Here is a 13,900-nt window from a genome sequence, read left to right as displayed (position 1 = left end):
AAAATATTATATGATGTGGCTTAGTCAAACACACAAAAACAAATATTTAACTGATTAAAATGGATACTTTATTGGTTTGGTATCTACCAGGATACTTCTCAGTTTCTGACAGTTAGAGGTACAAGATCACTTTTTATAATCTAATGTGTCTGCTACAAATGAGCCATCCAGTAAGTCTGACAATTTATTTCAAAATCATTATTTTCTCTAACAGTTGTGTTTATACTATCTTCCCCCTGCACCCATGATTTCACCTTTCCCCACACTTCTTGAAGGGTGGTGCAGTGAATTGGCAAGCTGTATTTTGAGAAATACTTACCTCAGAGATTTGTAGAGATTCCTTGGGGCTGTCTAGATATGCAGAAAAAGCTTCAGTAGGATTGATAAAAGGGTGTTAAATCCTGCTGTTCAATAAACTGGGCCCTGCACTTGCATAGTGCACCCTGCCCTTATAAAAAGCAGCTGGCTTGTACAATAAAAACAGAACTTCAGGAGCTGGAAAAATCAGGTAACACTTCTTGTATTTAACAGAATCTAGAAGCTTTTTGTAGTTAATAACCCCTCTTCTTGTCCTGTTTTTAGTTGGTTATTAATAGCTCTGGTTTGGTGGTAAATTGTACTTTTAGTGTTCAAGAATGAGATTGAGAATAGTGAGAGAAATTGTTTCTGGTTATTGTAATAAAAAATGTTAGGAAAACTATTTGAATTGTAGACCTAGAAAGATTTGAAAATAAATTACCCTTTGTATGAACAATAAAGTAAAATCTTGTAATTTGGGAGAATTGGGGTAAGGGCTAAATTATAGAATAATTTAAAGGAATTTTAAAGTACACGCAGGAACTTTTAACAACGTGTTTTTTAACTTTAAATTTCATGAAATAAAAGAGTGTTTTGTATATCAGAGTCTCAGCTTACAAGTTGTATAAAAATAGGTATTTTCAAAGTGGCTGGGTCACATCTTCTAGTTCTTGGGAAGGGTTGTGCATGGGAGGCAAAGTTGAGTGTTAAAATGTCTATATTCTGCTCTCATATTTAATTGCTAGTTTGTCTGAATATCGAATTCTGGTTGGAAATTATTTTTTTCCCCTCACATTTGCAAGGCATTTTGAACTTGATGGCAGGTGAAATCATCTGCTTATTGAGGAGTCCCTAATGTTAGAACCATTAGGTCTTTCCTTTTAGACTAATCAGAGTTTCCACAGAAGTCTTAAAATCTCTATCTACAAAGTCAAGGCTGCCAGGATCTTGGTAGTCAGCATTCAGTTTGCAGTATAATCCCTTAGTCTTCCCTCTTTCTGTTGGTACCTATGTCCTAATTATGTTGTCTTCCAACTAAGAATTTTACTGTTTTTCTCTCTTGAGAGGGAATAAATACGTATACTTCTGCTGAGATAAGTAAGGAAGAGGTGCACTCCCAGCAGCCAGTTAGTACCCCTGCTTTCAGCCCCAGTTCCAGGAATACCATCAGTTCCTGAGCTATTTGAAGATTCTTCTCTCTAAATTTATTGGATTTCATCTTCCCTTCCCAACTTCACTCCCTACTCCCACCAGTTTAGATTCTGCTTTCTTGTTCATCTGTGTCTCAATTTTCAGAGTTTTGTGACTGTTGGCTCTTCGCCATTTTCCCTCTTCTTGTGGGTTTAGGACTTTTAAAGGTATCTTACCATTTTTATTTTAGTGGGGTTTGATACAGAGCAAGTGTTCCATCTTAACTTAGAGACATTATTTTAGTTGTCACTCTAGAACAAAAGTTCTCAACTAGGGATAGTTCTGCTCAGGGAGGGGTGAGGGGTGAGGGGTTAGATTTAGACAGTGTGGAGTCAGTTTTGTTACTGGTGGGAGACTGCTACTGGCCTCTAGTGGTTGGAGACCAGAGATGCTGATGAACAGCTTATGATACACAAGAAAACTCTCACAGAGTTATCTATCTGGTCTTAACTGTCAGTAGTGCTGCTTTTGCTTCTTGCTCCTTAAAGCCGTACAAGGACTATACATGTTGTTGTGCTATTGTCTTCTTATATTTTATTTTATTGTTGTCTTTATTCTTGTTGTACATGATGACTTAAAATTAATCCTCATATTTACTACTACTTTTATCACATTTTTAATGCAAATTAGATTATCTGGATAACTTTCCTACTGTCTTAAGTACATACTTTTAAATGTCCTTAGTGAGGATCTGTTCGTGATAGAATTTTAGTTTTTACTTATCTGGAAATTTATTTATTTCGTCCTTATATTTGAAGAATGTTTTTACCAGGTATATAGATCTAAGTTGAATGTTTACTTATTTGTTTTTTTCTAATTTATTAAAGATTTTATTCTCATGTTTCTTGCTTCCATGGTTGATAATAAAAATTCACCTGTCAGTCTGATTGTCATTTCTTGCTGGTAACTTTTAAGATCTTCGATTTATAATTTCACTATGATGTGATAAGGTGAAGGTTATCTTTTCTATTTCCTGCCACAGCTTTGTTGGAATCCTTGAATTTTAGGAGTCCTATCTTTGATCAGTTCAGGAAAATTCGTAGCCATTAACTGTAAATAGCTAGTGTCTCATGTTCTCTTTCTTCTCATTCTGGAAATTTGATTAGATGCATGTTTAGTCTGTTCACTCTGTTTGTCATGTCTCTTGATTTCCCTTATATTTAAAAATGTTATCTCTATGTCTCTCTGCTTCATTCTCAATAATTTTCCAGATGTAGTTTCTGTTCACTATTTTCCTCTTCATTTACATTTTTATTTGATGTTAAACCAGTGTTTGAATTAAAAAAAAAGTTTCTTGCTACACGTACCATTAAATAATGCGGATTTTGTAATCAAAGGAAACACGATAATTTCAAGAGAAACATCAAAAGTGCTTTATTGAAAGTAATGTCCATCGCTAGCTACACATTTTCCCCATCTTTCAGGTAATTTGTGGATACCGTCCTAATAGAACCTTTCTTGTTTTGAGGCAAACCATTCAGAGACCCAGTTTTCCACTTAAGTGCTGCGCAGAACGTGCATGTGCCATTGATCGGAACAAGTGGTAATCTGAAGGAGCAAGGTCTGGTGAATAAGGCGGGTGGGTTAATACTTCCCAGGCAAGATCTTTTAACGTGTCTTTAACTGGTTTTGAAGTGTGTGATGGTGCGTCATCATGAAGCAAAATTACTTTGCCGTGTCTTCTGGCCCATTCTGGTCGTTTCAAGATCAAAGTGTGCTTCAAATTGATTATTTGTTGTCGGTAGTGATCAGTATTAACGGTTTCACCTGGTTTTAGAAGCTCATAATACACCACACCTTCCTGATCCCACCAAACACAGAGCATTGTCTTATTTCTGAAGCAATTTGGCCTTGCAGTCGATGTTGATGGTTGACCTGGATCAACCCATGATTTTGTGCATTTGGGATTCTCAAAATAAAGCCACTTTTCATCGCCAGTCACAATTCAATGCAAAAAAGACTTTCTTTTGTGCCGTTGAAGCAACATTTTACTGATGACTTTTCGGTTTTCTTTGTCTTTCATTCAGTTGATGTGGCACCCATTTTCCTTCCTTTAAAATCTTTCCCATTTCTTGTAAACGATTGGACATTGTTTGCTGAGCAGTGTTTAATCTTTTTGCAAGTTGCTTTTGAGTTGGACATGCATCTTCATCCAATAATGCTTCTAATTGTTGGTCTTCAAACTTTTGCGGTTGACCTGGATGTTCTTTGTCTTTCACATCGAAATCATCACTTTTAAAGCATTTAAACCAGCGTTCACAAGTATCTTGAGAAGGAGCATATTCACCAGATGATAACTTTCATCAGCACTTTTCTTCAAAATAAAGTAATGAATTAAAACTTCCTGCAAATGCTCTTTTTTTTTGGCACAAAATTCAAGATTTTTAAGTGTAAAAATATCTATGATGTTAACACCTTCAGCAAATTTGAGATATGAAGTTTTGAAGCTTGTCAACACAACAAAATAGCATACATATCAAATCGCATGTGTATCAACATATGTGTAATCCGCATTATTAACTGGTACCCTTAGTATTTGTTTGGTGAAGCTTCCCCTCTTGTTAATTTGAAAAGTTTGAAACCTACAATAAACTAGAAAGAACAATACAGTGAAAATTGATATACCAGAGTATTAAGTATTTCTCTCTTTATCCTGTCCAGTGCGGCTCGAGAGTGGACACGAGTCCTAAGGGGTGACGGGGGATTGAGAAAATGAAAGAGACAGACGCAGAAACAGTAGGGAAAGCTGGGACCGGGTGGGACAGCTGTCCTCTGATGGAGAGACAGTGACCCAGAGCCGGTGCAGTGCGTTCATTATATACAATATAATTCCAGGAAGTTTTACTAGAGTTTAAAACAAAGGAAATTATGTGAAATCATGATTAAAGATCAAGCTGTAATTTTTCATTCTTTGTGGCTTCTTTGTAATCGTTACTCCTGGCTAAGCCCAGATAATTGCGTCCATTCCTTGTGCCTGGCTGAACTTAGATAATGAAACCCACCCCTTGGCACCTGAGCTAAGGGTCAGGCTGATGACGTACCTGCCTCTGGCACGGTACGTCTCCAGGACGTGGCTCTGCGAATGCCACTGGATTCAGCTGACAATAATTAAAGAAATGCTCATGTGCCTTCTCAGGTGCTCTCTACACCAGAGATTTCATGTAAAGTTACCAATTGTTAATATTTTGCCACATTTGCTTTATTTCTCTCTTCCTCCCTCCAACCTCCAGTAACTTTTTTCTGGACCATTTGGAGCAGACAACATAATTATTCTCTTAACTATATGGACATTTTCCAGCAAAACCATTTTTTTGGGTGAAAAATAGATTTACCATAGAAAAAAGTTAATGCTAATATATTATTTAGTATACAGTTAATATTCCATGTTGTTCACTTGTCAAGTAATATTTTATGTAGTTTTTTTCCTACAATGAAGGGTCTATTATTTATTTGTTATTATCCAGTGAAGGGCCTATTGTTTGTTAATATCTTTTTTTAGTCTCATAATTTATTTTTGATAATTCCAGTAAATAGTATATATGCACCATATGTTCTTTATCCAGTCCTCCATTGAAGGACACTTTGGTTGTCTCACCATTTTGGCCACCATGAACAATGCTGGGATGAATTCAGGGGTGCAAATAAATGTTTTCAAATTTTTTTGGTAGTTACTCAAAAGAAGGATTGCTGGGTTATATGGTAAGTCCATCCTTAATTTTTTTAGGAATTGCCAAACTGTTTTTCATAGTGGCTGTACCAGTTTACATTCCCACCAGTGAATGAGGGTTCCTTTTTCTTCACAACCTCTCCAACACTTGTTATTAATGCCAAAATTTCTGTTTGGGTCCAAGTTCGTTGTCCCGCAGAATTGAAGAATGAATTCACAGACAAAGAGATGAGCAAAAGTAAAGTTTTTACTTAGTTTTTTAAAAATTTAATTTAATTACAGAGGAAGGGAGAAGGGGAGGGAGAAATCTGCCTCTCACTCTCCTTTCCTCTGTAATTAAATTCAAAAAATGAGAGAGAATCATTGATTGGTTGCTTTCTGCACACCTCACACTGGGGATCAAGCCTGCAACCTGGGCATGTGCCCTGACTAGGAATTGAACCATGACCTCCTGGTTCATAAGTCAATGCTCAACCATGACCAATGTGGGCAGGGCTGAAAGTAAAGTTTTGTTACAGAAAAACTCCTTGCTGCAGGAGGGAGGGGACCCAAGCAGGTTGCCACCGAAGCTTCTTTGTTTAGAGGTTAATATGTGCCTTGCTAACTTCCCATTGGTAAATTCTAAGAATTCTGCCTTAGCAATATCCATACATTTTAAACTTCAGGGTTCTTGCTCATTTTCCCTACCCCTGTTTCAGCTCTGGACCAGGCTCCTTGATTCTTGTGATTTCAAATGGGAAAAGGTATGGTTAATGAACTGTTTTCTGCTCCCACAGGCGGGTTCAGTCACTCCTCCCCTTTACATTCCTCTCCCCCATATCCCATCCCTAATTGCTACTCATTTCTAACTCCTCATTATTACCTGTCTTGTTGTTAATAGCCATTCTAACAGGTATGAGGTGGTGAATTGTACTTTTGATTTGCATTTCCTTAATAGCTAGTAAAATTGAACATCTTTTCATATATTGGCCATTTATATGTCGTTTTGGGGAGACGTGTCTGTTCACATCCTATGCCCATTTTTTAAATTGGATTGTTTGTTTGGTGTTGAATTGTATGAGTTTAGTTCTTTATATAGTTTGGATATTAACCCCTTGTTGGAGCTGTTGTTTGCAAATATCATCTCCCATTTGGTTGGTTGCCTTTTTGTTATGTTGTCAGTTTCTTTTGCTGTATTTTATAGTCTTATTCATTTCTTTTTACCTTTACTTCCCTTGCCTTTGGGGTCAGATTCATAAAATGTTTTCTATGACCACGGTCCATAAGAAAACATAGCACTTAGGTTTTCTTTTATGTAATTTATTGTTTCAGATCTATGTCTTTGATCCATTTTGAATTAAATTATATACAAGGGTCAAACGGTAATCTAGTTTCATTTTTTTGCATGTGGCTTGCTAATTTTCCCAGCATCATTTATTGAAGAGGCTTCCCCTCCACCCCCCTTTCCATTGTGTGTTTTTGGCTCTTTGTCAAAATTATTTGCCTATGTACCTGTGGTTTTATTGCTGGGCTCTTAATTCTGTTCCATTGCTCTGTGTGGTCTTTTTTTCACCAGTACCATGTTTTGATTATCGTAGCTCTGTATTACAGTTTTGAAGTCAGGTAGTATGATACCTCTGGCTTTGTTCTTTTTTCTCAGTTTTGCTATTCAGGTTCTTTTGTGGTGCCATACAAACCTAATAATTTTAAAATTCTATTTCTTTAAAAAAATGACATTAGGATTTTGATGGGGATTAAACCTGTATATTGCTTTGGGTAATATGGCCCTTTTAACGATGTTGATTCTTCCAGTCCCTGAACATGGGTATCTTTCTATTTCATTGTGTCTTTTTCTATGTCTCTCTTTTAAAAAAAATGTATATATATATTTATTGTTGATAGTATTACATTTATTTTTTTTATAATGCTTTGTAGTTTTCAGTATATAGGTCCTTCACATCCTTCTTTAAGTCTATTCCTAGGTATTGTCCCCTGCCCCTCCCATTTCTTTTTCTGAAGTTTCATTATTAGTATATAGGAAAGCAGTGAATTTTTGTGCTTTGATTTTGTATCCTGCAACTTTACTGTATTTATTGTTTCTAATAGTTTTTGGTGGAGTCTTTAGGGTTTTCTATATACAGAATTATGTCATCTGCACAAAGTGACACTTAGATGTGTTTCCTGAAGGCAGCATATGGTTAGGTTTTGTTTTTTGATCCACTCTGCTACTCTCTGCCTCTTTATTGGTGAATTTAGTCCATTTACATTTAGCGTAATTATTGATGTATGAGGATTTTCTGTAGCCATTTTATCTTTTGTTTTCTGGTAGCTCTGTACCTCCATTGGTTCTTTTTCTTCGTGTTTCTGTCTGTTTTTGTTTGGTGATATTCCATACTTCTTTACTTTGTTTCCTCTTTTTTTAAGCTATGTGTCTCTGTTTTGGATTTTTTTTTTGTGTGGTTACTATTAGGTTTATGAAAAAGAAAGTTTCATTATGTAGTAGCTCTTTTTCTTTTGAATTCATCTGATGTCCATCCACCTTTGCAAAGTCAGACCTTCACCCTCTCCCCTTTTATTGTCACAAATTATCTCTACTTATGCTGTAAGTTTTTTTTAATGAAATATTTTTTTAATTGATTTCAGAGAGGAGGGAGAGATAGAAACATCAATGATGAGAGAGAATCATTGATTGGCTGCCTCCTGCACACCCCCTCCTGGGGATTGAGCTGCAACGCAGGCATGTGCCCCAGCCAGGAATTGTGCCCTGATCGAGAATTCAACCCTGACCTCCTGGTTCATAGGTCGACTGTCAACCACCAAGCCACACTAGCCAGGCTATGCTGTAAGTTTGTTGGTGAACTTACTCATAGTGACCTTTTGTTCTTTGTTTCAGGTAGAATAACCCCCTTGAGTATTTACTGCAATGGAGGTCTTCTGATGAATTCCCTCTGTTTCTGTATGTCTAGAAAAGTCTTTATTTCTCCTTCATATTTAAAGGATAACTTTACTGCATATATTATTCTTGGCTGATAATTTCTCTCTTTCAGTAGTTTGAATATTTGGTTCCACTTCTCTTCTGGTTTGTAGAGTTTCTGCTGAGAAGTCTGAAGATAATGTAATGGGCTTTCCTTTATAGGTTACTTACCCCTCCCCCTAACCCTTCAGCTGCCTTGAAAATTCTTTCTATGTTAAAAAATTAATTTTTGACAGTTTTAATACAATGTGCCTTGGAGAAGGCCTCTTTGGATTGAAATAACTATGTGTTATTGCTTCTTGGATTCAAGGATCTGGCTCTTTCAATAGGTTTGGGAAGTTCTTATCAACTATTTGTTTGAATAGGCTCTCTCTTTCTTCCTCTTTTTCTGGTATGCTTATTATTCTTATACTAGAGGCCCAATGCAGGAAAATCGTGCAAGAGTAGGCCTTCCTTCCCCTGGCTGTTGCACCGGCTTCCCTCTGGCACCTGGGACCCAGGCTTCCCTTGCAGTCCCGGCTTCATCCAGGTCTTCCAGAAGGACGTCAGTCTAATTAGCATATTACACTTTTATTATTATAGACTAGAGGCTCAGTGCAGGAAAATTCGTGCACTCTGGGGCGGGGGGTCCCTCAGCCTGGCCTATGCCCTCTCAGTCCGGGAGCCCTCAGGGGATGTCCTATTGACAGCTTAGGCCCGCTCAGGGAGTGGGCCTAAGCTGCAGTCTGGCCTCCCTCTGACCAGGCGGGCCAATCAGGGGACGGTGCTGCCCCCATCACCCTGTGACTGGGCGGCTGATCAGGGGATGGCACCGGCCGGTGCGCCTTGGCCACCCTCCCCGCCATTGCCCCTCTGCCGCCGCTGGTTGCTGCCACGCCCTACCCCCATCGCTGTCCCCTCCTTCTGCTCACTGGCATGCGCCTTGGTTGGTCTGGTGCCACCTGCTCGCCGGCCCCTCCCCCCACTGACTGGTCATTCAGCTGTTTTGTCGATTTGCATATTATGCTTTTATTATATAGGATTGCTTTTTCTGATGGAGTCAGATAGTTTTCGTAGAGTTCTTACATATCTTTTTTATGCTTAAATCTGTTTCTTCTTCCCTCTGTATCATTTCTAGATTTCTGTCTTTGATACCACTAATCCTTTCCTCTATCTGCTTTGCTTTATTTCATATGCTTGCTAGTTCATTCTTGATCTCTTACTGAGTTCTTTATCTCCAGAATTTGTTTGGTTGGTTCTTTTTTAAAGTTTCAGTCTTTTCAGTATGGCATTAATTTTCTTTGCTTGTTTTCTGAGTGCATTAAATTGCCTGTCTGTATTTTCTTACATCTTGTATTTTCATAACTGCAATCTTGAATTTGCTGTCATTTATATCACACATTTTTATGTCTTTAAGTTTGTTTTCTTGGGATTTTTCATTCTCTTTCTGAACTGCCTTGTTTCCTTGTTTATTCGTGGTATTTGATAGATGTTTTCTGTCTAGGCATCTATGTATATGAGTGGCATTTCTCTAGCAGATTAATGCGAAGGGGTCTTGCTCTTATTTTCCAATAGGTGGTGCTAAATCACAAGTTTTTTTGTTCTTTTTTCAGTCCTCACCGGAGGATATTTTTCCATTGATTTTTTTTTTTTTTTAGAGCGCATAGAAGAGGGAGGGAGAGACAGAGAGAAATATTCATGTGAGAGAAGCACATCAATTGGTTGCCTCCTGTATGCACCTCAGTCAGAGCTGGGGAGGAGCCTGCAACCAGTTGTTGTTGTCATAAATATATCTGTGAGATCCCGTGTTGTCCTCTGTAGCCAGACACTTTCCTCCAGGTAGCTGTGATGTGTGGTGGTGGGGTGGGCTGGGGAGCTGGCCAGCTTCATTGTTGTTTTGCCCTCTTAATAATGGTGACCTTAATTTCCATGGGTCACCCCTGTGCCCTGACCCCCAAATTGATTACAGAGTGCACCCTTTGTTAAGGGAAAAAAGTGGTTCTGTAGTACCAGTTCTCATGTTTGCAGATATTGTGCCCCACAACCCAACACCAAGGGTGAAGGGAGGCTGGCTCTGGGAGGCTATGGACTTTGTAGCTTTGTTTCTCTACCTGTAATGCCCACCGCCTAACAACTGTGACGGAGCCCAGTGCTGTGTCCTTGTCCAGGTCTCTGCTCAGCTGAAGCTCATACTATTTGCTTCTGCAGGAATGCCCACCAAATCTTTCTGCTCTTCCTAGCTGAAGGGATTGCCAACCAGAACCAGATTCCTCCCTTCTCCAGGCTGAGCCCGGCCCTGAGCTCTCTGATGCAGGGCTGTGTTGGTGGCTCATCTCAGCTTTCCTGCCTTCTTGCCTCCCTCTTTTGCTCTCACTTGCCCACCTTTAGATGTCTTAATGAGTGGATCTCTCAGGCATGCTTGTGCATTGAGCAGGGACTCCTTTGTTGAGTTATAATTATTGAAATTGTTGAAACTTTAAGGGAGAGACCAAGGGAATCTGTCCTTTGATGTCCTAAATTAAGTTTGGGTGGAATAGTCACTGGAGGGGGGGTGATGGGGCTCAGGTACTGGTGATATTCTGCTTTTCCATCAAAGTCCTTGTTGCTGACGAGTGAAAGCTTCTGTTTTCAATTTTATGATGGTGAACTTTTTTAGATTTGTATTAATGTTATAGAATAACTATTATTAATTTCACCTCAACACTTACAGTGTACCATTTAAAAGGGTGAACAATTTGTTTTAAAAATTAATTCTTCAAATATATTCAGGATGTCTTAGTATTTAAAGTCAAATAAAATTGATCTCTTAGATTTTCAACTGCTGCATACTTATATTATTCAAAGAAGAAAATTCCTTATGTTTCTGACTATTTATAGCTTCTTTCATCAGAAGAAAACTGCCACAACATTTGTTACAGCCAGTCAGATAGTCAGTGTGGTTCTCCTCCAAGGGGTTGGTCAGAAGAGTTGGATGAACGTGGGCATACCTTATATACCAGTGACTATACTAATGAAAAGGTACATTCTTTTTTGTCATCTAGTTTTCTTGGTTGAATCCTCTCATAAAATCATTGTATACTGAAAGTTTAGTAGTACTTAAAAAACTCATGCAAATATTCTTCATTGTAATTCTGTAGTTATGTAAGTTGACAACATGAAAACTCAATATAACTACTGACTCAGCTTTTAAACTGCTTACAATTACATTGATTATTTTTATGGCGTCAAAACCCACTTAGAACAGACCTTTTTAAGAGTAGGCCTGTTAAGTGTCATTCTGTTTAGATTTCTTCAATAAAAATACTTCTTTATATAGTTGTCTCTTGGTATCCTTGCGGGATTGGTCCAGAACCCTCCTCTTCCCCACAGATACCATAATCTGAGGATGCTCAAATCCTCATGTTATATAAAATGGCATAGTATTTGCAAATAACCTATATTTGTACATGGGCTAAAGCAGGACCTGCCTACACATCACTTCATTCATTTGGATTCAGTGTAGTGCTTGGCACATTGGCAAATCCAAATTTTGCTCCTTGGAACTTTCTGGGAATTGGGGGTGGGGCTTTATTTTCAATCTGCAGTTGGTTAAATCTGTAGATGGGAAACCTGTGGATTCAAAGGGCTATTTTTCATGGAGAATAGATTTTGGGAATAGTTTTCTTAGCATGTTATTATGATATACTACTTTACTTCCTACACTCACTTTTCTTTTATAACCAAGTTATGTAAAACAAAACCCATGAATCTAGTATCTTATGAATAATTAACTAGTTTGGGGGAATGCATATTGAAATTTTATGTGTATATTACATCTCTTATCATCAGAGAAGGTAACTGTTTAGTTGGGCTGGTTTAGAGAACATGCCCTTGGGAATGAATGAAGGCTTTTATCCCTCATTTCTGCTTTAATTATTTGTCACTAGAACATAAGGAAATAATAGTATTTATATATATCACCATCAAGATAATATATTTGTATTAGCAATATGTAGTCTTTTCCCCCTCCTAGTCTCTGTGTTATATTGTATGAAATATTTTTCTATTATTATTTAGTCATAGTAAGTAAGATTTGTTGCCCTCATCAAGTTTGGCTTAAAATTTTTAGTAGTTTATACTTAAAGATTGAAGAAAAAAAATCTCTTTTTATTAATTTCTCAGTCCTGTTTTTTAGGGTGGTGTGGCCCTGTGTTCAGTGTATATATATGTGTGTGTGTGTGTGTGTGTGTATTTATATCTTTATGTTATGTATTTCTTATGTTATTTAGTGGTACTTGAACCCCTAGCTTTACTTTAGAGGAAAGAGAGAGAAAATAAACTTAATTCAATATTGAGTTTATTTAATCTTACCAAACTTAAAATGTAACTATTAGCATAAGATTGTTAAAAATTTTTTTGAAGTTTTCTAAAGCAGTTAGAATATAATTCATAGGAATAATAACTAATATCTCTGGTTGTATAAGCTTAAACTTACTTTTATTTAAATTAAAAAATAACACCTGTTCTGTTTTTATAGTGGCTCAAGCATGTTGATGATCAAGGTAGACAATATTACTACAGTGCCGATGGATCTAGGTCGGAATGGGAATTGCCAAAGGTAATAAACCTTAATACTGACTTTCTATTTGAAAATAGTAGATGAAATAATATGAAAATTGTTTATTATTCTGGATTGTTTTCTATATTTTAGTTGTAATTCCAGTTTGGTCCTGGGATAGTGTCAGTGTAGCTTCCAATTTTTATTTTAGAAAAAACATTATTTTAGAAAAAACTTGATCCTACAGTGACCATTTGAATTCCCCAAAGCACCATCCAAAAAATGAAACTAGACTACCTTCTTACACTACACACAAGAATAAGCTCACAATGGATTAAATACTTAAATGTTAGTTGCAAAACTGTAAATATTCTAGAAAATATCGGCACTAAAATTTCCGACATCTCATGTACCAATAATTTTTCTGATATATATTATTTGGCAAAGGAAATAAAAGAGAAACAAATGGGACTACATTAAACTAAAGAGTTTTTGCACAGCAAAGGAATACATCAGCCAAATGAAAAGACAACCCACTGATTGGGAGAATGTATTCATCAATGATACATCTGATAAAGGGTTAATCTCTAAAATATATAAATAACTGCTAAAACTCAACATCAAGAAAACAAACAATGAAATTTAAAAAATGGGCAAAAGACTTGAATAGACACTTCTCCAAAGACAGAATTCAGATAGATGGCCAATAGACATGTGAAAAGATGCACAACATCACAAATCATCAGAGAAATGCTAATTAAAACCACAAGGAGATATCACCTCGCACCTGTCTGAATGGCTGTTATCAATTAATCAGTAAATAACAGGTCTTGGCAAGGATGTGGAGAAAAGGGACCCCTCATGTACTGCTGGTGGGCACGCATATTGGTGCAGCTACTGTGGATAGCAGTATGGAGTTACCTCTAAAAGTTGAAAATGGGGCTGCCTTAGGACTTGGCGTTTCTACTTCTAGGAATTTATCTGAGTAAACCTGAAACACCAATTTGAAAGAATGTATGTACCCCTATGTTAATTGCAGCATCCTATCTAATAAAAGAGTAATAAGCAAATTGACCGTACCTCTGCTACACCAACAAGCCACGCCCACCAGCCAATCAGGAGCAAATATGCAAATAAACCAAACCAAGATGGCTGCAGCCATGGAGAGAGCAGGAGGGAGGCTTGGGTTTCCCTGGTAATAGAGGAAGCCAAGCTTTCCGCCTGCCCTTGCCGGCCCAGGCCTCCACTCAATGCTACAAAGTTTCAATTATAGAAG

The 13,900-nt window shown here is 37.4% G+C and overlaps 1 protein-coding gene across 5 annotated transcripts in view; it reads left to right on the top strand.

Moving 5' to 3' along the window:
- Positions 1–13,900, top strand: part of ARHGAP12 (Rho GTPase activating protein 12) — a 172,480-nt gene that overhangs the window by 93,743 nt on the left and 64,837 nt on the right. For 3 of the 5 annotated variants that reach the window (XM_054716608.1, XM_054716606.1, XM_054716609.1), the window contains 2 exons: positions 10,965–11,105; positions 12,604–12,684. In XM_054716608.1, coding sequence (XP_054572583.1) covers positions 10,965–11,105; positions 12,604–12,684 — 222 coding nt within the window. The remainder of the gene's footprint in view (positions 1–10,964; positions 11,106–12,603; positions 12,685–13,900) is intronic. The other 2 variants (XM_054716610.1, XM_054716607.1) reach the window with 1 other exon arrangement.

This window comes from Eptesicus fuscus, chromosome 5 (genome assembly GCF_027574615.1).
Source record: "Eptesicus fuscus isolate TK198812 chromosome 5, DD_ASM_mEF_20220401, whole genome shotgun sequence".
Taxonomy (NCBI): Eukaryota; Metazoa; Chordata; class Mammalia; order Chiroptera; family Vespertilionidae; genus Eptesicus; species Eptesicus fuscus.
The sequence above is the reverse complement of the archived record's forward strand: the minus strand, read 5'-3'. Positions and strand labels throughout refer to the sequence as shown.